The sequence below is a fragment of the Balearica regulorum genome, chromosome 1, assembly GCF_011004875.1.
Source record: "Balearica regulorum gibbericeps isolate bBalReg1 chromosome 1, bBalReg1.pri, whole genome shotgun sequence".
Lineage (NCBI taxonomy): Eukaryota > Metazoa > Chordata > Aves > Gruiformes > Gruidae > Balearica > Balearica regulorum.
The window spans coordinates 134,594,103-134,621,946 of record NC_046184.1 but is presented as its reverse complement, the minus strand read 5'-3'; the positions used below and the strand labels follow the sequence as shown (position 1 = coordinate 134,621,946).

At 40.1% G+C, this 27,844-nt stretch overlaps 2 protein-coding genes and 1 long non-coding RNA gene across 8 annotated transcripts in view; 1 reads left to right on the top strand and 2 right to left on the bottom strand.

The window, feature by feature from the left end:
• Nucleotides 1–27,844, bottom strand: part of LOC142605230 (uncharacterized) — a 168,101-nt gene that overhangs the window by 113,367 nt on the left and 26,890 nt on the right. The gene's annotated exons all lie outside the window — the stretch shown is intronic.
• Nucleotides 387–19,093, top strand: ZRSR2 (zinc finger CCCH-type, RNA binding motif and serine/arginine rich 2). Of its 3 annotated transcripts, XM_075776024.1 has the most exons (12): nucleotides 387–487; nucleotides 2,430–2,509; nucleotides 2,654–2,753; nucleotides 3,043–3,151; nucleotides 3,478–3,564; nucleotides 5,749–5,787; nucleotides 7,582–7,697; nucleotides 10,530–10,743; nucleotides 13,010–13,065; nucleotides 13,224–13,333; nucleotides 13,974–14,451; nucleotides 16,375–19,093. In XM_075776024.1, exons 1-12 carry the CDS (start codon nucleotides 441–443, stop codon nucleotides 16,388–16,390), a joined length of 1,452 nt encoding a protein of 483 aa, XP_075632139.1. In that variant the 5' UTR covers nucleotides 387–440; the 3' UTR covers nucleotides 16,391–19,093. The 3 variants fall into 3 exon arrangements, with proteins under 3 accessions (XP_075632139.1, XP_075632156.1, XP_075632145.1); XM_075776041.1 differs by lacking the exon at nucleotides 13,974–14,451; XM_075776030.1 differs by having other exon boundaries at nucleotides 13,974–19,093.
• The window catches only part of AP1S2 (adaptor related protein complex 1 subunit sigma 2), a 31,628-nt gene continuing 22,943 nt past the window's right edge, over nucleotides 19,160–27,844 (bottom strand). For 2 of the 4 annotated variants that reach the window (XM_075776235.1, XM_075776243.1), the window contains one exon: nucleotides 19,160–21,060. In XM_075776235.1, coding sequence (XP_075632350.1) covers nucleotides 21,013–21,060 — 48 coding nt within the window. In that variant the 3' untranslated portion in view covers nucleotides 19,160–21,012. Of the gene's footprint in view, nucleotides 21,061–23,343; nucleotides 24,763–27,844 lie in introns of those variants that run through there. The other 2 variants (XM_075776251.1, XM_075776259.1) reach the window with 1 other exon arrangement.

Here is a 27,844-nt window from a genome sequence, read left to right as displayed (position 1 = left end):
CCTGCAGCTTCAGATGGTTGCTACAACCGGCTGAAGAGCGGCTGGAAAACCACGACCCCATGCCACCACCCCCTGTGCCCCCCTACATTCTCCTCAGTGACCCGGCCCTGGCCGCCTAGGGACGGTAGGTGCCCCTTCCCGCCTCGACGAACGACCCAGCCCGGTAACCGTCCCATGCCGGTTACTGCGCTGCGCTGCCCACCCGCCTCCCGCACCGCTCCCCGTCTCCGGGGCCCGGGCCCGGACCCGAGGCCCAGCCGCAGACGCCGCCGCCCTTGGCGAAGCGGCCCCGTCACGTCACTCTCCAACGGCCACCCAGCGCGCGTGCGTAACGCACACTCGCCCCGCCCAACCGCCGTGGCCGCTCCCCACTCGGCAGCCGGAAGGGATTTTGCGCCCTTCCGCCGTGGGGTCACGTGACACCCCCTTGGTAACGCAAGATGGCGGCGCCCATGTTGCTGCCGGAGTCCCCTCTAGGGAAGTTGAGGTGAGGCCGAGGCCGAGGCCGGTGCCGGGCCTCCCCGCCGCCTCCAGGGGGAAGGGGAAGGGCCCGGGGATCCCCGAGGAGGGTCACGGTCCAGCCCCGGCCGAGACCGCCTGGCCGCACGGCAGCCGAAGCTGAGGCCGCCTCGCGGCCGGGCCTGGGAGTGGCGCAGCTACGTGCGGTAGCGGCAATGGCTGACCGGTCGCCGCCGCGCGCGGGGGCGGGGGGGGAGCCGGCGCCCGTGGGGGGCGGCGTTTGGGAGCGCGGCCTGGCACGGGGGGGCGGCGAGCGGGGCTGCGGGGGGCGGCCGGGGCGGGGCCGGAAGCGGGCGGGGGGTGGGGGTGGTCTCGGCGGGGCCGGGGCCGCCGCTCGGCCCCGCCGCGGGGGGAGCCGGGGCTGCTGCGTCCCGGCCAGGTGCGCTCGGGCGGCCTCCGCTGCGGCCCGCCTGCCCGCGCTGCTGGCGGGGCGGGGGTCAACGCCCCCCGCCCGGGGGAAGCGGCGGCGGCCGCGGGGCGATGTGAGGCTCGGCGAAGGCCGCGGCGGGGGGAGGTAGCTGGTATGGGCGCGTCTGAGCAGGGCCCCGTCCGGTCCCCTCCGCAGGTGACGGGATCCCCGGTCCAGGCCTCCCAAGTTTTTGCGAGCACCTACACTCCGCGCTTGCTGGAGTGGCCTTGCTCGCCAGTGCCGTGTGGCTGCAGGAGGAGGCAAGCCCCAGCACCGAAGAGGCTGGGCCGCCGCCGCTGCTCCTTGCACTTCAGCTTTTTGCCCACCTCCTCCTGTGCTGCTGTGGCCTGGGAACAAGCAGAGTTCCTCTCGCTCTTCCTTTCTTGGGCTTCAAGAGCACCTAAGAAAGTCTGGGAACTGGGAAGGAGGTATCCTCCCTTGTCAGCCTTAGGCACCTGCTGAGGGCATGCGATTTATTTCAGGCAGGTGACATTACAGGAGGAGTTGCTAGGCTTTCTTGATCAGAGATAGAAGTTTTAGATGTGGGCTTTGCATGCAGTCGGACATTGGTCTTTAAAGGCAAGAGTTCTGCTGCCAGGATAACCACCGTGGTGTTACTGATGGCATGCAAAAGTGTGCAGGTGGTGAGTAACCCTGAACATGAGGGTTAGAGATGTGGGTGATGTTCTGGCAGTCTGAGTTATACCTATGGAATCTTTTAAAATTACATACTCTGAAATGGGAGGATTTTCATCTCCCGTCAGTATTTGGCATGGCAGAATGGCAAGAGTTGAAGATCATCCCTCCCTCCTATTTTTCCAGTACAAACTGGCTAGAAAGAGAAGAGCTGGAATGAAAAATGACAGAAAAGGGTTGATACGAAAAGGCCTTCAGATACTTAGAGCATTTTTAACCATAATGAAAGCACGGTGCTGTTTGTAGGCAGCCTTGCAGAGTGGTCAGGCAAGCAAGAATGAGTCTGGCCAAGCTTCAGTAGCAGAAGAATAGACCTGAGCATTATCTGTGGTGCTCGTTAAGTGTGCTTTTGTTATCTATACACTAAGACTGCTGCCTGGACTTAAACTTTCATATCCTGCAAAAGAGAGGAAGACTAGAATGTGCTGAAAGGTGTGCCAAAATTATAGGGTAGGAGATCCCCAAATTTTTCTCCCTAATCTTATCTAGTGACCAAGTTTTATGAACTAAGGGACATGTCATGGAGTTGGTCATAACGTCAAGTACTTCAGAGTTCAAGAAGGATGAAACCCTGTGTGTTGTGTCCGAATGTGATCGTTGCTGCTGTCCACATGCAGCTCTATCAGCATAGCTACAGGTTTCATTGTCATGTCAGATGTCCCTGTAGAGTTACTGTTTCGTATGACTAGCTGTTAATTTTGCAGTTTGTGGGGTTTTGTACTGCTGATGTAAATTGAGTGCATGTATGACAGTAAAAATTCTTTGTTTGGCTGTTTTAACGTAAATAATATTCTCCCATCTTCAGCCATCAAAAATACAGAGCCATTCTGAAGAAAGAGAAGCGAAAAAAAAAGCGGCAGGCACTTGCCAAACTAAGAGACTCAGGTAACTCTGAACTGTTTTGTATTGTTGGTGGAACTAGTAGCTTTTCTTTTTTTCTTTTCGTTTTTTAAAAGGATATAATTTTGTGTATTTTTGCTGACTATAATATCCAGTTATTTAGATGCATTGTTTTGTGTTTTTTCTCAGAAGCTACAGAAAAAGATGAATCAGTGTCTGAGGAGGAAGAGGAAGAACTGGAAGAAGAGGAAGAGGAAGAAGAAGAAGAAAAAAAACTTGAGGCAGAAAGGTGAAAAATCTAGAAAACGGCATGTATGCAGTAGATACATTTGTAGTCAATTCCATTTTGGTACACTTAAAAGTTTCAATATATTCTGTAAAATAGAATCCTTTTTTATATTTCAGGCTACACTTTTTTTTTCTAAACCCTGAATGATTTCTATGGAATTGTCTCTTTTAAAGATTAGATAAGCTGTAGTTATTGCTGAACTAATAAATTTTAATTGTATGCATGACAGTTGCATCAGTTTTGGGTAGTCATTACATTTTGCCTAAGTGGTATCTGGTTTCCTTGGTAGACAAAAACTACATGAGCAGTGGTTGCTGAGAGAAGAAAAGGCCCAAGAAGAGTTCAAGCTTAAGAAAGAAAAAGAAGAGGCTGCAAGAAAACGTCAAGAAGAAGAAGAGGTGATGTATAACCTGAGTGTTACAGTTGTGTCTGGGAATAAGGTAGACTTAGTGTAGTATCTTTTACTGTTCTGTAGTGGACCCAGTTTTCTTCATGTTGGTATGGTTGAAAGCGTAAGTTCTTTTCTCCTTCATTCTAGAAGAGCAAAATTAAAAAGGAAAAAAAAAGACTCTAAAAGGGTTTTTGTTCAGAGATTTAGTTGCTTACGATAACTGGATGAAACATTAATGGTCAAGGAGTTGCAATACAACATGATCGTATTGAATTTGACTGATTATAAAGCATTTGTTTCCTTAAATAATTTTTTAATTTTTTTATCATAAAGAGGAAGATCAAAGAAGAATGGGAAGAGCAGCAAAGAAAAGAGAGAGAAGTGGCACAGCAGAAGCAACAGGAGAAGAGAGAGAGAGAGGTGATTCCTGGCAGTGGGAGGATAAACATGTTACATATCCTCTTACATTATCAGATGCAACAGTTTATGCATGTTGAGGAGGGATTTTATTCTAATTAGCAAACGTATAAATCTGTTAGTTACTTCTTTTCTCCATTCTGTCTAAATTCCTGCAACTATTATTCAGTGTTAAAGAGGATCTAGTAAATCCATATACCTAGAAGGGTAACTAGTTTTAACACATCTGTTTGTTCATAGTATGTAATTTTTTTACATCAGTTAAATACAAAGGCACGCTGTGAATGCAGGTTCTGGTATGTGCTGTGCACTCTTTGCATCATGCGTTAAAGATAATCCTTACTTAATGTCCCAGTTGAACACAGTGTTGAAGAAAATGCCCAGTGAGGATATGGAATATGGAATTACATTGCTGCTGTTCCTTAACACAGTTCTTAATCAAAAGATACGCTACAGCTCTTCTTTACCTGACTCATCCAACAGGACGTATCTTTTTTTCAGAGCTCCTTGGGTGGAGAAAAGAATGATACTGAAGTCATCGATAACATTTATGTTCATGATACATTCTTCTTAAGTTTTAGAAGTTGAGTGACTTGGATGTAAGATGCCCTATACAGAAATCCAGCGTGAGGACTAGCCTACCACCAGTAAAGGGTGATTGCAGCTTTCTAGGATCCGGTCATTTTAGCTTCTCCACAATCGCAGGAGATTCCCGTCCTTTCCCTGGCAGGTGTCTTGCTGCTGTGTCCAGCAGCCACAGCAGCAGCAGAGACATAAGCAAACAGTATTGTCTCCTGCATTTAATAGTTTGTTGTGTCACTGATTACGTAGCACTTGCATGAGGAATGAAAAAGAACAGCAGTTGTTGTATTTCTTGTTGTACTTCCTCTTGTGTTAAGTGTCCATTTCTCTCGTTGCAGAGTAGGGAGAGAAAATGGTGGTCGCGCCCTTTATTAGGTTGAGAGATAGTTCCAAGAGAGTTGAACCACGGTAACAGCAGGATTTTGTTTCTTCCTCCTTCTTGTGCCTGGGTTTGCCCAAGCCCTCAGTGGGCTAATTTGGTTCCCTGAAATAGATGGAAGCTGCTTTCTTTTTTGTTCAGTTGTTGGTTTTTTTTTTTGTTTTTTTTTCTGGGTTACTGTTTTACTGGTTTAGTGAGTTAAATTGGCTCACAGAGGGCATTGAGAGGCACCCAGGGGGAAACTGAGTACCCAGCCGGGAGTGGAGCCACCCATTTCAGCAGCAGAAAGTTGTTCAGTTAATTTGGTTTGTCTCTTGAAACAGCAGTCTATTCCAATTCTGACTTTCTCATTTAAGAAAAAAATACAGTTTTTCCCTCCCTGAAAATGAGAAAATAGCTTTTCTGGTTTGGTGGGGTTTTGGTTTTTGTGTTTTGCTTTGTTTTTCCTTAATAGGATGGATAATATCTGACCTACTTGATGATTAGTACCAGATGCTGTCTGGGTCCTCATCTTGGATTGCATTCCTTTATTTGCTCCTCCTATTTTTTAATTTAATTAATTCTGTTCCACATGAGAACAATGCTAGCATATTTTCTTGTATTGATTATGTTTAAATGTCTTTTTTTCTTGGAACTTCCTAGAATAATTGGCTAGAACTAATTTCCAGCCAGTTTTGGAGAGTGACTTTATTGTTTTGCTCAGGCCACTTAGAAGGAAGGGGAAGAATATCCTCATTGTTTTCCTGTATTTGGAAGGCTAGATAGAGTGAACTTAGGATATTAAAGTTTCTTAACAGTTACATGTTTTGCTTTAACAGAGGCTCACTAAGCAATGTGTTTTTCTGTGTGTTACTTAGAATGCTCTAAGTTAAAAAGTTTAGTGCAACTAAATGATTACGAACTTAACTGTAACCAGACTGAGTACTAGAGCAGTATTTAATAGTTCAATGATAGTTTTAAAAAAGAAAATGAAACTTTTTAAGTTGTCTAGCATTTAGATTAGAAAATCACCTACATGAGGATCTTGTCTGCTGTATCCTTTAACAGCTTTGTAGTACATGAATTGCTGCAGAGCAAAAGTAAAATTTCCATTTTTAAAGCAAACCCCATCAAACTTTTATTACACATAATCATTAAGTATTGTAAATTAGGTTCTTAACTGAAGAAACCAGATGTTTTGCGTGTCCTCAGGGTTTTCACTAGTCCTGTGTTTGCACCATTTATAGGCAGCTGTACAGAGGATGCTGGATCAAGCTGAAAGCCAGGTATGCTCAGAGTTTGTTTGAAAAAGAACTGAAAAGTAATTTAATTGCAGTCCGGTGTTTGCCTTCTAGCATGTTGTCCATCTGCTCTCAAGAACCTAATGGCCTGAATAAATTTAATATGTAGTGGCTTGCATGAGCTGTAAATAATTATTTACTGGGTGAAACATAATTAAGCATGTTTCTGGCTGGTTGGTGGCAGTGCAGTTGTGCATGCTCATTCCTGTTCAGGAGATCTGAGTCAAAATGAATCTGGAAATACTGCTGTGTGCTGTTAAAAAAACCCACCATGCGTGATGGTTTATTTGTGAATTAGAATTCTAAATAAATCTGTCAGTCCTTCTGGGTGGCAAGACAAACTTTTCTTTTTAAGCAGATGGCAGGCTCTAAATAAAAGGATTCAGCAGTAGAGGAGGGTATAGATCCCTAAGGAAAAAAATAAAAAAGGTGGGGGAGGGAGAAGCTGACTGCTCGGGTGCCTGGAAGAGCATGGATCTCAAGCTGGCAGTGTGTAGTAAAGAAAAGTGGAGTTTTCCTTTGAATCTTAGAGAGGATGAATTCAATCTTTCATATTGTCTTTAAAGAATAATTTGGCTTTTTATCCCTGTCATATGATTAAACTTGGGAAATTCTTGCTCTGCTTAAACCACTGCATGAATCTGAAAATTACGTTTTAACCTCATTAACCCATGGTATGTTGATTGCTGTAGCTACACTGGAGTTGCATTCAGTTCCAAATCATCTTTAAACAGTTCTTTAGGTAGCAAAATTTAGCTCTTATTTCATAATATGGGTAGAAAAATGCTCTGAACTACTATCTGCCCGAGCTCAAGATATATTAGCAGCCATTTCTGCAAAGGAATAGGCAGAAATGTGGTATGTTAGAGACTTCATTATTGTATCAGTTCAGGGTTCACTTACTTACTGTTGAAGTGACAGTGCTGTTCTGTTGAAAGAAAATTATGGCTGAGAGTCATCAACAGAACTGGTAGCAGGGTCAAATGCTGCTTGTAAATAAACACTGATTTAAAACAGGAACTTAGGCTAGTCAGCTTTACAGATCTTTAGGTTAACAAAACGAAAATTCCCTGTTTAAAATGTGTTTTGCTTGTAGTCAAGCCAAGGCTTGCAACTTGATAATCCCGTTTTGAATTACAGAAATCTTAATGGCCTGAGATGATCAGTATGGAGGCTTTTATTTCCAGTGCTAACTATGAATTTAATTTTTTTTAAATTCTGGCTTTTGGCAGGTTACTTTTACTTTAGCCTTTTCTAGCCGCATATAAAGCAATAATGATAACCCTACTGAGCTTTGAGCTGTTGCAGAGACAAACAGGTAAATAGTCCCAGCTTTCTATCTGCCAGGCTTAATGGATGAAGTAGGTAATGGGCTTAGCTGAATGGAAAGAACCTGTCCCAGTATTTGTAATTCTTGTGGCTAACAAATGAAATTGCTGTTTGAGGAGCAAATATATTGCAACTCTTTTGGTTTTAAAATTTTAAGCAGCTTTTCCTTTAGCAAAAGAAAACATCAAGTTTAGTGGAGTTTTTGTTAAAAAGAAATTGTGAATATAGACTTGTTCTTAAAACTGAACAATTATCAAGAAAAGTGGTTTCCATCACCAGAGACCCAAGGCACTGGGCAGCTTTGTAAAACAATGCTTAAAATACATTCAGCTTGCCTTGTAGTAACACACTGCTCATAATTGTATGTGGATTTAATTGGTAATTTTATTTTGACATTACATTTTTTTATTCTTTCCTAACCTCTGTGTATTTTAATGTTTTTTTCCACAGCTGGAGAATGGTGTGACCTGGCACAACCCAGAGCCCCCAGAGAACATAGGAACAGAGAAGGATAGAGCAAATTGCCCATTCTATATTAAAACAGGTTCCTGCCGATTTGGAGACAGGTAATCAACTGAATATTTACCAGCATAGAAGTGTTTTGGAGAGATGAAAGGGAAGCACCTTCATTAGGTCATATGCAAACTGAAGAAAAATTGCTATATAAATTACCTTCATGTGTTTGGATGTGGTTCTGCTAATTCATGATGGAAGTAGATGTTTGAGAGCAAAAGCATTGCCTGGCTGGAATTGAACTGTTTATTGTTATGGCATTTTATTGATGGTGCGTTCTGGTTACATTGGTCAGACTGACTTTTCCTTAGCTCCGACACGTGTAGATATATTCAGACAGAATATATTTGATTTCTGTTATTAGTTCAGGCCTGATATGTCAGGTGTTGTTTTTTTATCTTGTTAATTTGCATATACTGTATCATCTAAAAAATAAATCAAATCTCAAATGGACTAAAGCAAGTTAAGATACATCTGCACAATTGCGAAAGCTGTTGCGTAGCATCCAGAATTCTCTGGTTTGTATACTGCTTAAATGTGATACCTTGATTCTTGGGAAGTACAGAAGATTCTGAAGGGAAGTATAGTAAAATGCAAGAACAGAGAAGGACAACAACGTGATCAGAGATGAGGAACAGCTTCTGTACGAGTGGTGGCTAACTAGACTGGACTCTACTTTCAAAGAGATGACAGAAGAGGGCTGTCGTGGATGAACACCGAACTCATCAGTAGGATGGGAAGGATTATTTGCTTTTATTATGAAACAGTTTAATTAAGTGTCTCTAAGTGTTTAACAGCTTAAAAAAAAAAAAAGTACTTTCTCATATCAAACAAATAGCAAAACTTGCTGCCAGAGTTATGGAGGATGCCAAAAAGTATAAATGGGTTCATGGAGTACAAGTTCATTAGTGACCATTAAAGATGACGACCCAAATGCAGCATCTGGCTAGAAAATGCCTGAATTTTTTTGTGTGTGTTAAGGAGGAAAAATGGCACAGCAGGGAAGGACTCTGATACTACTTGAATTTTCAGCATAAATTAGTAAGGCTGTTTTACTAACTTGTATCACTGAAACACGTGTGATACACGTGAAATACATCTGTTGTAGTTTTCTTTATCCTAGAAGTAATTTGTTTTAGTGTGATGTATATTGTAGATAATTATGTGATAATTCTATGGAAGCTTCAAGTCCACATCCTTTTTCTCTTCTGAAATATATGTTGAATTCCTAAATAAAACTTTGGCCAGCTATTTCACTGCAAACAGCATATTTGCTTTTCAAATGTTTAGTATTTTGTTATCTTTGCAGTTATTTTTGTTTTGGAGGTATTTAATGGAGGTGAGCTCTCTGGATTAATTACAGATTGGATAAAAGTCAGTTTTGCCTTAAACTATGAGTAGACTTAGTAAATAAATAGTGAGAAACATGATATTCTGCCCTTCTCTCACTTGTAGTTGTTGATCTCGGCTACCTCTCCTTCATCTTCCTTCCTCTTCCTCACCTGCTTCCTTCATATTCTGGTCATTTTAATCTCTGGTGTTGACCATATTTGAAGGACTGAATACGGCTAGGATAAGGACTGGAAGAATGGGTTGGAAGCTGAAATGGACCACAATGGTGAAAACCAGAGAGCCAGTGTTATCTATAAAATAATTGTTGAATCTTGTCAAAGCTTGCTATGTCTTGAAGAAGTTAAAACTGGCTGAGTTCACTAAGAGTAATTCAAACCATAACATTTTGTAGTAATACTGGGTCATTCATTTTCCTTGGGGTTCCTTTTGCTCTGTCTTGTGCTATATTCATTTTCTGTACGGACAATATTGGTTGGGTGTAATATTTTGAGTTCTATCATTCAAATAGAAGAGTGAAATGAGGCAGATTCTAAAATGGAAAAAAAAAATACAAAATCATCTCTGGTTTTAGTTTTGCAGTTTGTTTTTTGAATTCTAAGGTGCTAAGCAGAAAGTGAGAGTCAATTTCTGACTGGATGCAGAAAGAAACTTCCTATCTGAAGTCTAGGTTGTAATTGCCTATTTTGAGACCTGACCTCCCTCCAATTTGTTTGTGCTTTGCCAGTGCTAGACAAAGAGAGTAGACTAGTCAGACTGTTTTTCTGATCATGTCATGAAAAGGAGAACTGTGGAGGAGAGTGCATGACCCAGTTGCTCAGGGAAGTGTTTGAAAGTGAGATCTTAAAGCACAGTAAAATAAACAGGGAGGCTAACACCTATGTTCTTACTGAATCTAAAGGTTTGTGGGGAAGAACTGTATTTCAGCATGAGGGAGGTAGCTTCAATATGATGGATGATGAGGGAGATCTCATACTTCTATGGCTGCTGAGAAGATGCAGATTAAGATATGACTTACTTATGAGAAGTGGTTTGTTTTTTTTAAATTGGGAAAATACTAATCTCATCCAACTTGAGGTCTAAATGTGTTTTCTTTCCCTCCTCACTCCCCCGTATAATGAAAACAACTTCAGTAAAAATTGTTCAGTTTACAAAAATAAGAGCAGGGACTTCCCTTAAAATGTATTAAGAGATTGTCAGTAGCCTTTCTATAACGCCCTTCAGAAATGGAGAACACATTAAACCCTAGTAGCCTAAAAGAAATTACTTTAGCTGTTATGTTACTAGTATCTATAGTTTGTGCAGACATGCTTTTTTCAGCGAGAATGTAGTGATACATGGCAGAAAGCACTAAGATGATACACAACCTTGCTTCCAAAGGATTTGTTTTAATAACTGAAATATGTTCATCTTCCACTAATGGATTTTCTTTTGCAATAGCTGTTAATCAAAATGGCATTTGAAGTTTCAACAAGTGCATCTTCTGCTGACAGTGCTAATCTTTTCGCTTTTCTTTCTTTACTACAAATGTTCAGGTGTTCTCGCAAGCATAACTATCCAACATCTAGTAAGACACTACTCGTCCGAGGGATGTTCATTACTTTTGGCATGGAGCAGTGCCGGAGAGATGACTATGACACGGACGCAAGTCTCGAGTACAGTGACGAGGAGACCTACCAGCAGTTCCTGGAGTTTTACGAGGACGTGCTCCCCGAGTTTCAGAATGTTGGGAAGGTTGTTCAATTCAAGGTATGCATCTGAGTGTAATAGCTTGTTAAATATGTGACATACACCACGCAAGTTGTGCTTCACTAGCCTTAACAGGAATTTTGCCCAGTGTGCCCTGGCTAAAGCCCGCGTACATTAGAGAACTATAGTGTCCTCACAGCAAACTGTGCATCTCTCATGTCACCTAGAAGCTTGTCACTGCTGTTACAGAGCATTGTCTTACTCTGGGGGAATCTTCTCTCCCGTTCCCCTGAACTGTTAAAAAAGCTTGTGCTTTTCTATTGCAAGTTATTCATACCGTTCAATGGTCCACTTACGTCACCCTCCCTTCTTTGCTTAGCGCCAGAGGGTCCACTAAGACTGTCAGACAATATAAATACATCTGGGCTATTGTATTTGTGCCTAAGGAATGAAATAGTTGGGGTATAAAATGCATTTGGAGTACACACCCAAGCAATGTCATTTTAGGACTGGTTGGATAAAATAAAATCGAATGACAATGAACTGAAAAGGTACTAGATATTTCAGTAGGAGGAATTACAAAAAGGTAAGTCAGGTACATGGTGTTGAGATTTGTCATCCATCCGTAGCTTCTGCATTTGGTTTACTGAATGTTCTTTGCTGAATTTTTCCATTTATGTTGTGGTTTCTTATGGGGAAAAAAGAGGGACTTGTAAATGGAGACCTTGGAGATGAATGATGTGTGTTAACAGTCCCATGTTGCCCCAAAATATGCAGCTTGGGTGGTGAAATCTTGTAGCAGAACCTACTGCAGTGTCCCTTTCTGCCTGCCATTTCTGAGCATTTTCCTGCAGTCACCAGGAGGCACGCAGTACCCTTTCTCGTTTCCATCTGCTGACAGCTGCCTCAGAACGGCGATTGTATTAGCATTTCAAGCAAGAGGACAGTAGAAAAAGTGAATTTTCAGTAGTTGTATAATGAGCTTTATAGGTAAGAAACCTTCACTTGTTTGGAGGAGAATCCCCTCCGTATTTTGACTCACGGAATATTAGAAAGCTGTGCTCCACCCTAGAAGACGAGACGTAGATTCCCAGCAGAGCACGGGTTGAAATGCTGTCTTACCATCAAACTCAGGTCCTCAACGCTGTATCATTCTTGTTTTATGCAGCTACGCTAAGTTGCATGTACTTGGGTCCCTATGATTAATAACATAGTAAGAGCTTTTAGTGTGGCATTTCTTAGCTTCTGATGTAATTGTGCAACTGTAATATGATTCCCACGGGTTTTTTCATTATACTGGAGACATTCAAAAATGACGCGCTGGCTGCAGGGGTCTTAACGGTGATTGAGCTGAGTCTCTGCTACCATTCAGAATCCGATTATACACACCCCTCTTCCAGCTGACTTTCCTTTCCAATGTAGCCCAAGGTTTTATTCTTGCTGTTCTTTCTGTGAAGCTACTCCAGAACCTGGCAGATCCTTACAAAACACACTTCCCACCCAAAAGTGTCCATGGTGAAATGTTTGAAATGTTGTTGCTTGTTCTTGTATTGACGTTGTTTATCTCAGATAGTTTGACTGCCTATTCTGTAATACTTCATGATAAAACTGCTTGTTGTTGTGTCTGAAGCCCTTGCCTAACCCAGTGCAGAGAGAGGTATTTGGTCAGGGTTCAGCGAGGAAAGGAGCTGCTTGCCTGATTTGGTGCAGATACTGGAAGAGGCCGGGGGCAAAAGAGGCTGAGCTTGCAGTTCTGCCCTGGAGAACTGGGTTCTAGTCTGCTTGGCCCTGCCCACATCATAATCCTTTGTAGTGAGCAACAAGCTTTCTGGAAGTTAATTGTGTATTTTTGAGAGCTTTAGATATACTTTGAATGCTAAATTATTATGGGAAAAAAGGTGTTTCAGAACTGTACAGCAAAAGCTAATGACTTCAAATTTTCTAACTCATCTCACAGGGATGCTGTGAAGCAAAATTGCTCTGAAGATTCTCTTACCATAATGAATCCCACATTTCTACATAAGGATACTACTAATTGTTTTCAGAGTAGGATCTGGCTGTTGCACAGTAGGGTTGGCCCAGACAAGCGCAAGACAATTGAGTGCAAGCTGTCTTGTGGACTAAGTGAAGCAGAAGTCCCAGTGTTAATCAAAGCGTAACACTAGAAACCTTTTAGTTGGCTAAAACTAAGTGTTCAGAAGAAAACCACATGTAAGTTTATACTGATGAGCTGTCATAAATTGGAATGGCTGCCATCTTAACACGCGTGAGCTGCTGTGGAGCGTAAACCTTCTGTTGCACTAACTTATTGTTTCCACCCCCTTAGGTCAGTTGCAACTATGAGCCTCACCTGCGAGGAAATGTGTATGTCCAGTACCAGTCGTAAGTACTCGCAATCTTACTAAATTTTAGAACTGTGAACACTGTTTGTATAATCCAAGCGATTCATTTTCATACTGTAATGGGAGCCTAAAATTGGTAAGTAACATCTTAAGTGATTGTATGATGATAATGCCATGTGTGATTTTTACTTTTTAAAGGGAGAAGGACTGTCAGGCAGCACTTGCTCTATTCAGTGGACGATGGTATGCAGGCCGACAGCTTCATTGTGAATTTTGTCCTGTGACGAGGTGGAAAACTGCTATATGTGGTGAGTCACATAAATGCTTGGAAAAGAGAACGTGTTTTATCAAAAGAGTACTTATGGGAGTGAAAAAGAGGGAATTAGCTTGTAGCTTTCAGATCTGCCTAGTGCTGCAGTGCATTTCTGTTTGGAAGACAAATATGATAACTTGCTTGTGTAGGAAAGGAAGGGAATCTTCATGCTGTGTTATGTAAGTGTGCAAATCATTCTCATGGATTTACCTTGGACTGGAAAAGAAAGTTTGGATCCTAGCTTTGGAAACAATAATCTTAAGGTGGAAGTACAGCAAGTACTAATTTATCTCTTTAAAAAGCAACAGCAGTTTCTGAGCCACCAACAGTTCTTAGTAGTAAGTATCACATCTGACTTATCTATATTTACATTCTTAGATTAAGGTAGTAAAATTATTTATGAAAATCATTTTAAGCTAAAATCTTCATAGCTGTTAAAAACCTAATTCCAAGAAAAGTACATACTGAAAAAAATCTCGCATTAATTAAATTGATAGGTGGTCAGATGCATGTTTTTCTGTTTGAAGAAGCAAAATTCAGTTTAAGTTTCTTTCCAGTAGGTACATAATGAAGAAAGAGATTTAACAGGTGTGGTTCATTAAAAAAAAAAAAAAGCAAACCCTAATCTGTTGCAGGCTTATTTGAAAGGCAGAAGTGTCCAAGAGGGAAACACTGCAACTTTCTTCATGTATTCAAAAATCCAAACAATGAGTTTTGGGAGGCCAATAGAGACATACGTATTTCTCCTGAACGGACTAGTCAGTTGTCTAAAAACTCTGAAAGGAGAAACAGGACGAGCCATCGTGACGACTATTACAGCCGGTCAAGGAGAAGGGGCAGCCCAAGCCCAGACCATTCTTACCGCAGAAATGGAGAGTCTGAGAGAAAAAAGAATCGCCGCAAAAACAAGAGAAGGCGCCGGTCTGGCAGGTCACGAAGTCGAGAGAGGAGGAGGTCTCGCAGCAGGGGGAGGAAGAGGAGAGGCCGCAGTCGCAGCAGAAGTCATAGTCGAACACGCAGTAGGAGCAGAAGTCGGAGTTCCTCTCGATCCAGGAGCAGGGGTAAAAAGAGATCGAGCAGCAGAGGAAAAAGTAGCGAAACTCCCAAAACAAAGTGAGAATTACTTTTAGAAGGTGCTAATTGATCCAACGTAGAGCTGACAAATATTTCTAATAGGGCACCAGATATATTTGAGTTTCAAATAAAGTGTTCTTGCACATTAAAATGTTTCCTCCTAATAAAGGAACTTAGTTTATTGTGTGCTAAGCTTCAGAAAATCAAAAGTTTAAGTCCTATATAAGGTGTGAATGTTAAGTACTCTAGCTACTCTGTCCCTCTGAACTGCTGCAACATCTGGATGCGTACTGAGTACAAATAGAAAGAGAAGTAAAGCTTATTTGGTATATGCTTATTTCCGTGTTATGTGTGTGTTAAGTGTTTACTGTCCCTGTAAGGAGCTAGTACAGAACAGCCAGTGCGCTGTAACTTCACACCACAGCACACTGCAAATTGAAGTCTGTGTAGAAGACTGCCATGTTATATTTTTCCATCTGTTTATGGGAAATCTCTTTCTAGACAAAGTAAATAGAATCATGTTTTGAGTTCGAGAAAAGGAATCTAAAAGACATCACTGTTTGACTGTACAATACTTGCCCAGTAGGAGCTTTGTGGTCATAAGTGTTGGATTTTTCTCTCTCCCCTGACTGAGCTGAGCTAATTGCCTCAAGGGATTGCAGTAGACTAAAACCAAGTAGGAAGTACACAGAAAAACAATCAATTTATTCAGTACCTTAATCCTCAAGTAAGAGTGGAGACCATGCACTTGCAATCCTTGAGTAAGGATAGAAAATACTTTGCATACTTCTTGGTTGCATACCATTTGTAGTTGCAAACAACCTGCCTGACCTGGGATGGAGTGGTGGAAAAGTGTACATGTGGTAACTGAAGATGGGTATATGTACTTGTGAAGGCTCAAGATGGTTGCAGAGTGGCTAAAGAAACTGAAGGTTTTATACCTGAAACAATATATTAGTTTTTTTGGAGAAGAGGACTTGACTTTAAGCCTTTTTAGGCTTATTTTACATATGGTTTAAGGCACCCTACTGTCTAGCTTTCCTACGGTCAAGGTGGAGAGTAGGGCATGTAAAAATGAAGTTACCGAGACAAAACTTGTGAAACAGTAGCCATATTAGCAAAGTATCTGCAGTTGGATAAATCCTTACAAATATTTCTTCACTTTGAAATGAAAGATTTGTGCTATTGGATGGGCCACACTTCACACTGCTTAACTTCAGGTACTTAACTTGGGCAGCCAGGCGTCCTTAGCCAGAGCTGTCTGTGGCCCTGAGGCGCGGCTGCCCTGAGCGGGCTGCAGAGATACCTCCCCCTCTTTAGCCTCCCCAAAGAACTGGGGCTCCTGTCCTGAGCGTACAGTTCAGACTACCTAAGTTAGAAGCCTCAAGTAGACACAAAGCGCTCCCAAACAGATACTCGTTACAACTCCAACAATATAACGTAAAGTCCCGTAGAAAATCTGGATATCCAAACTTTACGGTAGCGTTCCTCACAGCAAGAACATTTTTCCCCCAGGATTGTTAAGAGTGAATGAACATTGCTTCTGGATATAATATATATATTTTTGCTTTTCTAAATGCATACTGCACCTAGCATGCTGATGATACATTTTCCTTCTTTCATGTGTAACTGTTGTCCAATATGGAGTAATACAACAAAAGTGCTATATATTGTTCAGTTCAAACCCGACTTTCACTATATATTGTCATAACCGTAGGCAGAATTATAGCTTAGTTAATTTGATTAAATGTTTTAGTTATTAACAGATGTAGGAATTGTAATTTAATAGCATAACTTTTGAAATAATAACTTTGTTTGAAAGGCATATTTCAAAGGATAGACAGCACTAAGTTTTAAATTATATTTGAGAAATTTGTGACCGCCAGTTTCTCATCATGTTATCTTTTTTCTGACTAGACCTTGTAAGACAGATTTTCCCCGAGGTTTCTATTTTTTCCACAGATGCTCACTTGTCTAGTTGGGTCACTTGCGCAGGATGTGGCACACACGGTTTCAGTTCCCCGGAGCAGAACCAAGCTGGCATTTCCTGCTTGCCAAAAGGCACCACTGACAGGCCAGTGACCTCTTCATTTCACTGGTGCTGCCCTGCGTCCCACACCTCCTGCTGCTCAGCTAGCCTGCTGGTTAGGGCTCTCGAGTGGAAGGGTCGATTCGTGCCATCTGTAGTACGTGTTACATCCCGTGTCACGCGGCAGATGGTCGCTGAGCGTTATCTGAGAGAAATCAATCGCCGAGCTCAGAGGGGAATGGGTGGTGGGAGCCTGCGACCAGCCAGGTGAAATAAGCAAAGCAGGCCTCTCTAGGATTAGAAACCAAGTGCCAGCTAAGACCCATGTGAGAATTCCACAGGTAATTAGGCTCCTTGTCTCCACAGTTTTGTAACAGGATCTGGGAAGCTGAGCTGCTGTATTTAAAAAAAAAAATAAAAAAAATTCTTAGGATTAAAAAGAAAAACTTGCTCAAAGATGTACGTAAAAATTTATTTTATTTCTGCTACTATAATGACTGAAGCTTCAGCTTGCTTTTTCTTGTGGTCTGGACCCAAACTTGCTGGCTCTATCAGTGCAGGGTAGGACTGGTAGCTGTAATTATCATTCACTTTCATGTGCAGTCTGTTTATTACACAGAAATGGAGTGCTGTAGATCTGACATTTAGTTTGAATTTGTTAGCATGAAACCTGGAATTCAGCCAGTTTTCTAACTTCAGAGTTCATGTATTTCAGTATTATTTCCCTACTTCATAATCTTTAGTGTTATATGCATGGTTTTGTGTTTCCTTATTAGCCAAGTGAGCTATTTATTCTGAAGAGGCAAAGAGACTAGAAGTTTTTAAATGTTAAGCTTAATTCTTTTTCCAAAGGGGAGAAGCCCCAGAAGAACACAGAAATCATTTAAATTTGCAAGGAATAGCTTGTTCTCACTGTGTGTTATTCTGCGTATTCCATGTAAAAGGACGTTATAAAGTGAATTAATATTGGCCAAGTTCTGTTTTGTTTTGTTTGGAATGACTGCTTAAAAGCAGTGGCTTTCAAAGGTTTTTTTTTTTTCAGTTGTGAATGCTGCAAGGATCACTGATGTGCTTTAGCGTGACTGTGAAAGCAGGTGTTCGTAGAGAGCTGCAGGAAGTTGGTGAGGGCAGGAGCTCCTTTAGCAGTCAGGGTGACCCTTCTCCTCTGGAAGGAGGAACTCAGCCAAGCCAGGCAGCACCTCGCCATTTTTCCAGTTGCAGAAGGGCAACGATGACAGTGTGGTGGGAACTCCTGTAGGCAGAGGCAGCAAGTACTGGTGCCAGGCATGAGGGAAGAGGGCTTGCCCCGGCAGCAGCACGCCTTCCACTTGTGCCTGACGGCTGCTTCCATCTGATTTCCCTGCCTGCCTGTCCAGAGGAGCTAACTTCCATCACGGGGAGAAGGGGCAGCACACCTGTGCCTGCCGAACACACAGCTTTCCTTTCTTACAGAGGGAGAACACCTGACAAGGCCCTCCCTCTTCCGCCCTTCCCTTCCTTGTAGGGCAGATGGTCTGAAATGCACCCCAACTAGCTTCTCAGCTCTGTGTCCTCCGAGGATAGCATGTCTTTCTCAGATTCAGTTTTGCATTACCATGGTCAAGTGTGTTGGAAATTGCCCTGAAGTTTACCAGTGACATTCCTGTGTGCTTTTTTTCAAAAGAAATGCAAAAGCCTGCTTAAAGATGCTATTGCTTCCTGTCCTGGATCAGCACTTCTTACAAAACATGAAAGTCTATGCTAGTTAACGTAAAAGCTTAATTTACTTTCTTACATCATCTAAAGAGTGCAGCTGATTTTGCTTTCATTCTAAGTTTGTTGTAATTAAAATAAACCCCTACTGTTCCACATATTGTTCTGTTCAGCACTGATGTATCAGCTGAATTCAGTATCTATGATTTTTTTTTAAAAAAAAAAAACCCAACATCAACGAGTTACACTTCAGCAAACCATGAGACTGCTTACAAAGCAAGCCATACAAGCAGAACCCATGGCAAATGGTGACCATCATCATGGTGTTAACTCAAAAGCAACAGCAGATGTTCAGGAAGGCCCCTTCAAGGTAAAGACTAAGATTCAGTGATGAAGTTGAAGACACTCAAGCCAACAACCACTTGCCTAAACAATCCAGAAATTCTGATTCTTTAGCTCCCTCCCACCCCCTTCCCCTAAGATAGGCAATTTAAGAGACCAAATTTTACTCTTGTATTATTATTAAAGAAATGCCCAAAGACGGTAAGTGTTCCCCATGCTTTTGCCAATAACATCACCTAGTTCAGTTCTTTTAGAAAGCCGGAGAACAGATTAATCTGAGAAATTTTTGTTTGAGACTAGGATTGTGAATGTTGCATTGACTTGCTTATAATTCCACGTAAGGAACTGAAAATTCAGTCTGTATTATCCAGAACCCTCTCTCAAGCAACATGTGGTTTAAATTTCAAATGAAGTGACACAACTGCATCAATTTAACATCCACTTTAATGAACTTCACGTTTAATGTGGTAAGCCTTCCAAAAACTTGCTAATTTATTGCTTTCTGTACAACTTAAATGGATGTAAATAACTAACTTGGACACAATATCCTTGCACATTTTTTAATAAAGTGCTCAAGAACAGGTTAAGCACTGTAATAAAATTTCCCTTTTTTTTTAAGCTCGCACTGAGTAGCCTCTTCTTTCCTCTGCAAAAACCTGAACTAGTTACACAGAAACACACAGCAACAGTGTAAAAATGAACATTTATTACAATTAAACCAATGTGACAGACGGGTCAAACAGTTTATTCGTCACAATCACAACAAAGCTTAATCCAGCCAAGCACATACAAGTGACAGTGTAAACTTTAAAAACATGTTTAAATACATATAAAATTGCTTCAGGTTTGACTTAAGGTAATTTTACCACTTCAATCTGGCATACAGGGTCATTCTGCTGCCACTTTAACCTCACCTATCCCTGCACGTTGTGCACTAAGGACATGCACACCGTTGCTATTGTGTGCCCTAAGGGAAAAACGCTCTCTAGCACTCGGCTATGTTGAAATCCCAGAAAAGGCATAAGTACACAAATTCTCAGACCCATGCATGCCTGGCTGGGCCCTCTGCTGCCACAAGCACTTACACTGGCATCTACATGTGGCTTGCAAGTGGATGCCAAGCCTCTCCTGGTGGGTTCAATTTCACCTGGATTGCATCAAGCCTACAGCCTAACTCTCCAGCTGTAAACACTTATGCTAGCAATGCACCCCTGCTTCCAGCAACAATTTCTGTGAAAATATGGCACTGCTACAGTGAACAAAGTGATCCCTGGAGTCCATTGCTGGGTCCATTGCAGGGAGAGCCCTGCTTTCTCAGGGACAGTGCAAACATACAGCAGAACTTGGCTACTCCAAGGTGTGACACTACCTCCTCAAAACTCAAAAAGCATACATGAATTGAATTTCCTCAAGTGAAACAGGTTTAGTTTATAATTACTGAAAGTCTGCGCTACAAGTGTCAAAATATTACTTGGTATCACTTTACATTATTTGCTCTCACTGCAAATTAGTTGGTTCAACTGTACATCGCACAGGAGTTTCCTAAGGGATGTGTCACACATTAAAGGTGTAAGTCAAGAAAAGCAGGTAAAATGAGCACTGACATTTAGTGTATTGGGGTTTTAAGGTACCTATACACCCATTAAAGCGTAACTATAAAACACCAATAAATACAAATTAATTTGTAGAGTTTGAAAGAAAATAAGAAGTCCCTTTTGTAAAGCTCCTTCTTTCCCATCTTCAGAAGTAACCAATTTTCACTCTGCACTTCTCTATACAGCCAGAAAGCCTACCTCCTTCCTTGCTAATATCAGATCTAAATATAATTTCCCTATTTGATTTTTTTTTTACTACATGCATTCCCTTTTTAGTATAGTAACTTGCACAGTTTTGCTCAAGGTAGCTACACTTAAATACACCTTCATTTCTAGCGAGTTGATCAGTTTGCAATTTTCTTGCAAAAAAGCAGTATCACCTTAACAGTTTTTACCAGTTTGATATGCAGATCCTAACAGGATTCTTTGGTATAATGACAAATTCAGTAGTAAACAGGTATTTCCAATCTTTATGCATCAACTGAAATAAGCAGAGTTATCACAAGTGGTGATTAAAATGTAGATGAACAAGTCTTTGGTTGCATAAACACAATTTCTACACTGTAACATTTTGTGTTTGGAGTTGTCCATGTAGTTTCTTTTCATTTAGATATGCTATGTCATAATGATACATTTATTTCCTGAAGTCAAGTTTGCTTATAAAAAACAGTACACTTACTGAAGTCAAAAGCAATCTTCCTATAAATGCAGTGAAGGGAGACACTGAGTCAATTTAAATCTAATTCCCTTTCATTTATGATTTCTGGACTTGAGTTTCTCGTTCCCTTTTCAAAGGAGTATTTTTCTTGTAGGCCTGAATAAAGCAGCTTAGCAGAACAGTAATACTGACAAACAGCATCTTACACCATTAGCTAAACATTACAATGAAGGCAGTGAACATTTACAGTATGAAACACAGATGTCATCAGCTGAAGTGAAGATTTATGTCAATCCAATTTCTTCAAGTACACTACGTGGGGTCTCTGCTTCCTATGGAGGGAAAAATGTGAGACAGTGGTAAATGGACCCTGTGCTTCTATTGAGTAGTACCATACATAGGTTAGTATGAAAGATGCTTAATTAAGAAAAGCTGAAAGATACGACAATATAAAAGTACTGCAGTTTGCAAACATGGTATTAGCTGCACTTCTCAAAGAGCTGTTAATTAGATTGTCATGGTTCACAGGAATAGCTGGCAGATTTTATTGCCCTTAAGCATAATAAAAATAAAGCAATTCAATGTACCAGCAGGGAACAAATCCCAACCCAGTAGTAGAGATATGAACTGGGGAGGGACAGGGAAGCATCTTGTAATGGAGTCAGTGATTTTTGTGGTGATTTTTCATGGGTCTCAAAAAATCTGTTAGGGAAGAATGAATAAATGGAAGAATGAAATGACTGATGCAACTAAGATACAGTATCCCTTAAGCTCTTTTTATAAAGTCTAGATTTTTTAAGCTGGTCCCATGCTTAGTTGATAAAACCAGGTCAAGGTACCTCAAGTGCACATGGTGTCAATAAACTGACCCCTACAGAAGTGGACAAATTGCCAGGATTTGAATATTATCCCACACCAGGCATAAAGTTGTAGGTTAATTCTAATCTTAAAAAGCTTTGTTTAGATTCAGAGAAAGTTATTTAATACAAAATTCCAAAGTTATAATCAGTTTTGTATTCATTATTCCTATAGCATCTGAAAAGAAATGTAGTTTAATTAGAAACATTAGGCTGTCCTCTTCCATAATTATTAACAATATCATAGTAAATAAGGGATACTGTGTCCTTATGGAAACAAACAGTTTTAGTATCCCGAGTATGAATAAACTTACTTTAGCATCCTAAAACAAGACATGTCATGAAGCAGAAAAAAAGGCAGATAACAGTTAAGGCAGCAAACATTTTTCAACTGCTTTCTAAATATTTATTAGAAACAAAATTGTCAGTAAAATACATAATTAAACACCTTAAGTCTTGCAAACAAGACCAGAACATTGTCTCTATCAACCTTGACTAGGCAGCACAAAATGATTACGTTTACAATCCTCATTCAGTTCATGTATAAGGTGATTTAGTATTGAAGGAACAAGATATGACATTTTAAAGGCAACTTCATTTGAGAGTAAGTCAGTGCTTGGAACAGGCCACCTCTGAGCACTTTGAGATGGCTTCCAAAATCCAGCGGCAAATTAGAAGTTGCAAGAAAAAGGCAAGTGAAAACTGGAAACAAGATACTTGGTGTATTTCAAGAAGTAGTGGGGTTTTTTCTCACTGATGCAATATTTAAAATATTCTTAGAACTACAGTGACCTTGATAAAGTCAGACAGGATGGCAGGATTAAAGATTTACATGTGTATTTTAACACAAATCCTCCAAAAGGAGACACTGATTGAAGAAGTAGCCTTTTCAATGTAAACTGTTGTATTATATTCCCAGATTACTTTGTTGTATTCATTTTAGAGGACACGCGTCTCCCCTTTATACCAACTTAAAGCATTTTACTCAAAAAAAAATCCTACATGCTTAACTATAGCAACAGAACTCAGTATTCTAACAGTATATAACTTCTCAAGTACTTCAAGGTCTTGAAAATATTTGTAATAAAACAGTTTTTCACAGTTTTGAATTAGGTAAACAGCAGTGGACACTTACAGTTACTCAGTGGTGAAACAGGATATTTACTAAATTACCTGAAAAAAGTTACTCAATAGCTATGAAGAAATACAGTGCACTGCTGCTATTATCTTTAGAGCAGTTTAGTATTACTGTCTCCACTGCCAATTCAAAATTGTAGGTAATTTTCACCAGGCATATACTTAAAGATTAAATTTCTTCAAGTAAATCAAGGTCATTGGCTAACAATGAATGTAAAGCAACGTATTTCAAGGACATTGACTACTTGTCCACAGATACCTCACCCGTAACACTCAGTAGGATTTTAGGTTTTTAATACTACAACAGTAACCTTGAGGCAGACATGCCTTCTTGTGTGCACATCCACAATACAATCTCCAAAGGAACACCTTAAGGCTAATGTGTTTTGCTAGAGAAATAATTTCATCAATTATGAGTTAAGAAACAAACAGAATGAATTATATTATGTTTTGTTCACATAATTTGTTTTAGGAAGTGTCAAACATTTTATCCAATTGTTATGGAAAACACTCTGCAGTATTATACACTACCTGCAGCTCAGAATCACCCAAGGCAAACAATGCAAATTTGAAATATATCAGAACACAGATGAGGAAAAAGTCATTCACATGAGACAAAAGTGCATGCAATACTTTATTTCAAACATGCCAGGAAAGCTAATTCATTACCTAGTCATTTAGAAGCAAGCAGCTGTATACAGATAACAAGAAAAACAGCATCTCATTACAGCTCAATGCACAGCATTTTAAGCCAACAGGCATGAAATAATGCAGGCTAAAGCAGCATTAACCAGACATTCAAACACATTGTTAATGTCTTACAGAAAAAAGGCAAACTTGGAAATGGAAAACCACTCCTACGATCTTGTTTTCTATGATTTCAGAATGCTGCAAGTCCAATCTGAATCTTTTGTCTAATCCCCTAAATCTTGCATTTTTATGTCAGTTTAACATTTGAAAGGTAGTGCATTACCACATATAGTACATGGAACTAGCTGTTTGTGGTTAATCTCAGTAACCACCTCCTTGCTAATTACATTTAAACAGTTTTCAAGAACAGCACTGTTTTTAGGTTACAAATTATTCTCTTCTACTAGGGAAACAGAGGATGCAATACATGCTCTCTCACTCTGCCCACACTTTTTAATTGAAGGGCATTTGTATTCATCCTCGTGGCAGTTCTCTGATATACAAGGTAGTCTGTACTTAAAACTGGAAATGCCAATTGAAGGAGACATATTTCAAGTATGCTGTTAATAGACTTAAACAAACCTTTCCAACCCTAACCATTTGTAAAACAATGAACTTGTTCTCTCCTTCAGTAGCAGCAATTGTTCAACTACTCACAAGAGTGTTCTGAACATTTAAATACAAATGTTGTAACTTCAGATTTACATAAGTCATTCTCTTTGCCCTAATCAATTCTGCCTTCCTCCTCTTTATAAGGTAAGTCACACTACTGTGCCAGTCTCAAGAAACGATATTGGTATGTGCATCTTCAGTTAAGATGCAAAGTCTGTGTAGAATTGTGTGTAACATCATTTAATACTTGTGTGTATACACATTTCACATACTACTACTTCTTCACTAGTTTATCTGTAAATATTTAACTTCATCTACAGGTTTTAAGTGTATGTTTAAATACCACCACAACTTATTTGAAAGATAAACACAGGTCAAGTAATGTTACAGTATAGGTGTTGCAGTATATAGATGTTCAACTCAGAAAATTCTACAGAACTTGTAAGCATAAGAATTCAAGCTTACACACAATAAAAAGTTAAACCATACGCCAACAAGCACAAGTTTTGTTGAAATGAGACATGTGAAGAGACAACACTGTAAAACAGAGGGGGAAGAGGAAAGTACAACAGCAGAGAATGGTTGTGGTATTCTATTAGATTCAAGATGACTGGATTCACCAAGCTGATGATAATGTTCTGTCATGAGTAAGTCACAGGTTTATCTCCTCTGAAATTCTGCATGCATGATGAATGAAGCCATTTAGTACACTGGGACATTAAAGTATTCATGACGTGGCTACAAAAGAAATGTACATATTCTTATACATAATAGAAAGGCGGACAGATATGCAAGAAAACAGAAAGACTATCTCACTGTTGTATCTTTGACATGAAAAGGACATTTGATACAGAAATACAGTATCATATTTTTGACTGCTCTAGACCTCCAGGGGGGTGGAGGGTGGGGTGAACCACTGTTTTACTCCACCCATATTTGTATGCTGGGTCCAACAATATATAGGACAGCTTCACATCATGATTACTGTATTATGTAAGCTGAGTTTCTTCTCGGCCAAAAATTGTTTGAAGCTGAGATACTGTTCCAGAGATGGACCATCCTATATACTTGCTCCATTCTAGCCCCTCCAGTAGACAACTATTGGCTACTGTCAGAGACAGAGCACTGGGCTAAATGAACTGTTGACATCACCTACCACATCTGCTCTGATAAACACACATTGGCAACAGGCCTCTAGAACATAGTTGTGTGCAGCACCCTGCGAGGGTAGTACAGCAGTGGCATTACTTGCAACAAAAGTTACCTTTCTCTCAAAGAGTGCCTATTTAAAAAATGGTAGGTATCTGAGACACCTCTCTCAGTAGGCAAAGTTTTCTTTGCTTTTGAATTATGCCACTGAACTTAATACTCTTACAGTATTAGCATGAACATTAGTGTACAATTTGTTGAAAGATGAGTTAAAAAGCAAGCAATACTCAATTTTGTGCATTAAAATCAGTGCTCTGAAGAGAGATGAGGACATTTTTAATGGAGTAATAGCAATTTATGAGTATCAGCCCCACGTATGCCCATTACACATCTTTTGGGAGGAAAACAAAAAAAAGGCACAAAATACAACTCTGCAGATCAATTATCATCTTTCATGATGTACCAATTAAAATCTTCCACCTATTTTAGTATACCACCCCCCAATATTATAAAAGTCTTATAAAGGAACTGAGAAAGTTCCCATTACTTCTAAACCTAGCAATTTGCTCTGTGCCAAGGAGTAGGAGCTTTGACTAAAAAGAAAGTATTAACTCTCAAACTGCTGGAGCATCCACAGACAAAAAATTCCCAGAGAGATACTTACGGAAAACTTCTGCTTTACTTACATTGCTGGCATGATACAGATTCATGAAAACAACTGAAAACCAGGCATATTTGTTATAATCTCAAATGACCAATTTTTATGGTTTCAGATTTTCAGAACATACAGGCATGTGACTGTGATTCTCCTCCTCTTTGGGGAAAAAAAACCCCTTATGTCTTCCAGTGTTGCACCCTTGGAAACCTGGAGCCATCACAGTTGGTGCTTTCACTAAAATGCCTGTCAAATCTCGTAACAGATTTCTCCTTAATTTTACAATAGCTCTCTGGACAGAGAGAGGAATGTGAACAGCTCATTTTCTAGCAGTCTTCTGAGGCTGATTACCATCCACTGTTGTTGTGTTCAAAGATTATCCCAGGCTGCACACATTCTTTAGTACACTCTTTGGCCTGGAAGCCCTGACCATGTTCCCTTTTACACAACTGATACGTTCATTTCATGTTTATCCACTTGTTATCTTTCAGTACTTTCCAAACTTCTACTCTCCCCCACACCCCTGGGGTATTCCCGACCCTGTTCATATTTTCCATAGTTTATAACTTGAGGAATTAACTGTCTTTGATGTGAAAATCCTGGTACACAATATTAGATGATTGACTCAAATTATTGTTCTAGGACTAGTGTCTTATCTTGACAGAAACTTATTATCTACTGATAAAGCAAGATAGATTGTCAGATAACAATAGGAAGAAAGTGTTTATTTCACTCCTGGTGGCTTTTTAGCTTACAGAACTTGTAAAGGCCACTTGCAACTAGACTAGCAATAAACTGACATTATAGACATGAATCCAGAAGATTAAATGGAAGACAACAATAACTGAGATATGAAACCGTAACACAGCAATATTGTGAGATGGAAAACGCTGCCATTTCAGTGAGACCTCTATAGCTCACTGAGGACATCTGAGACCATCACACACAGAGGGTCTGGCACTGTGGGCAGCCTGACACGCGACAGAAAAAAAAAATAAGGTTTTGACAAATTATTTGCCATCAGAGAACTATAGTATCTCACAAGCTTCAACAATGATTTGTTAATTTATTTTTTTTTTCTGTGTTCCCTGCCATGTGCTCTCCGGAGCAGTTAGCCTGCTGGTCTGAATACCACAAAAGACAGTTTGGGGGAAAGGACAGATGTCAACTTCTACAATCAGTACCTAGACTATGTTGGCTTCCTTCTGCAGACCTCGCACTACATCTGAGCACGTGAAGCATGTCCTTAAGATAGCTAGCTATCAGGATCTAATTAGTTTATAAATGCGTTGACTTAGCAGCTAGGGAGGAAGCAATGGTATCCTTACAGCACAATACAATGGCAAACTAACATGAAATACTACCTCTGAATGACCATCACTTATTTAAAAATTTGGATGTAAATTATCTAACATAGGTCTTAGATCCTAGTTTTGCCAATGCAATAATAGCTCTACAATAAAACATAGTGGAACTGCAGTGTGCACCTTGTAAAGTTAACTACAATCCATCTTTTTCAAACTGACATCTGTTTTTACAACTCATTTTAAAAAGCTAGCAATAGTCTCTGAAATTTTCTGCCTGACTCATTAAGATTTTCAAATTAGAAAAATGGTAGAGTTGATTTGAGTCAACAGAACTATTTAGCTAGCCTAACCCAACTGACATTTTTTTCAAAATTTGTCATGACCCAGACTAATTAAAATTCATAATCAAACTAAAACTAGAAGGGACTTAATTTAATCCAGTCCCCCAAACACCGTACCTGTAACATTGCTGATCTGTTAAAGGCATCCAGTGATGAAAACTTTTTAATGCCCCCCAGGCAATCTACTTGAATGCTTCATTATCATGACCACTGAAATTTGCCTACCATCTTAGATAGCTTAGAAGTTATCTTCTTGCTGCAATTTAAACTATTTTAGGTCTGTTGTGGACAAAAAACCAGTATTGTTTCCTAAGGCAAGATACACAAGAAACAATGCCTACACCAAACTGACTCAAGTTCAGTGTTTT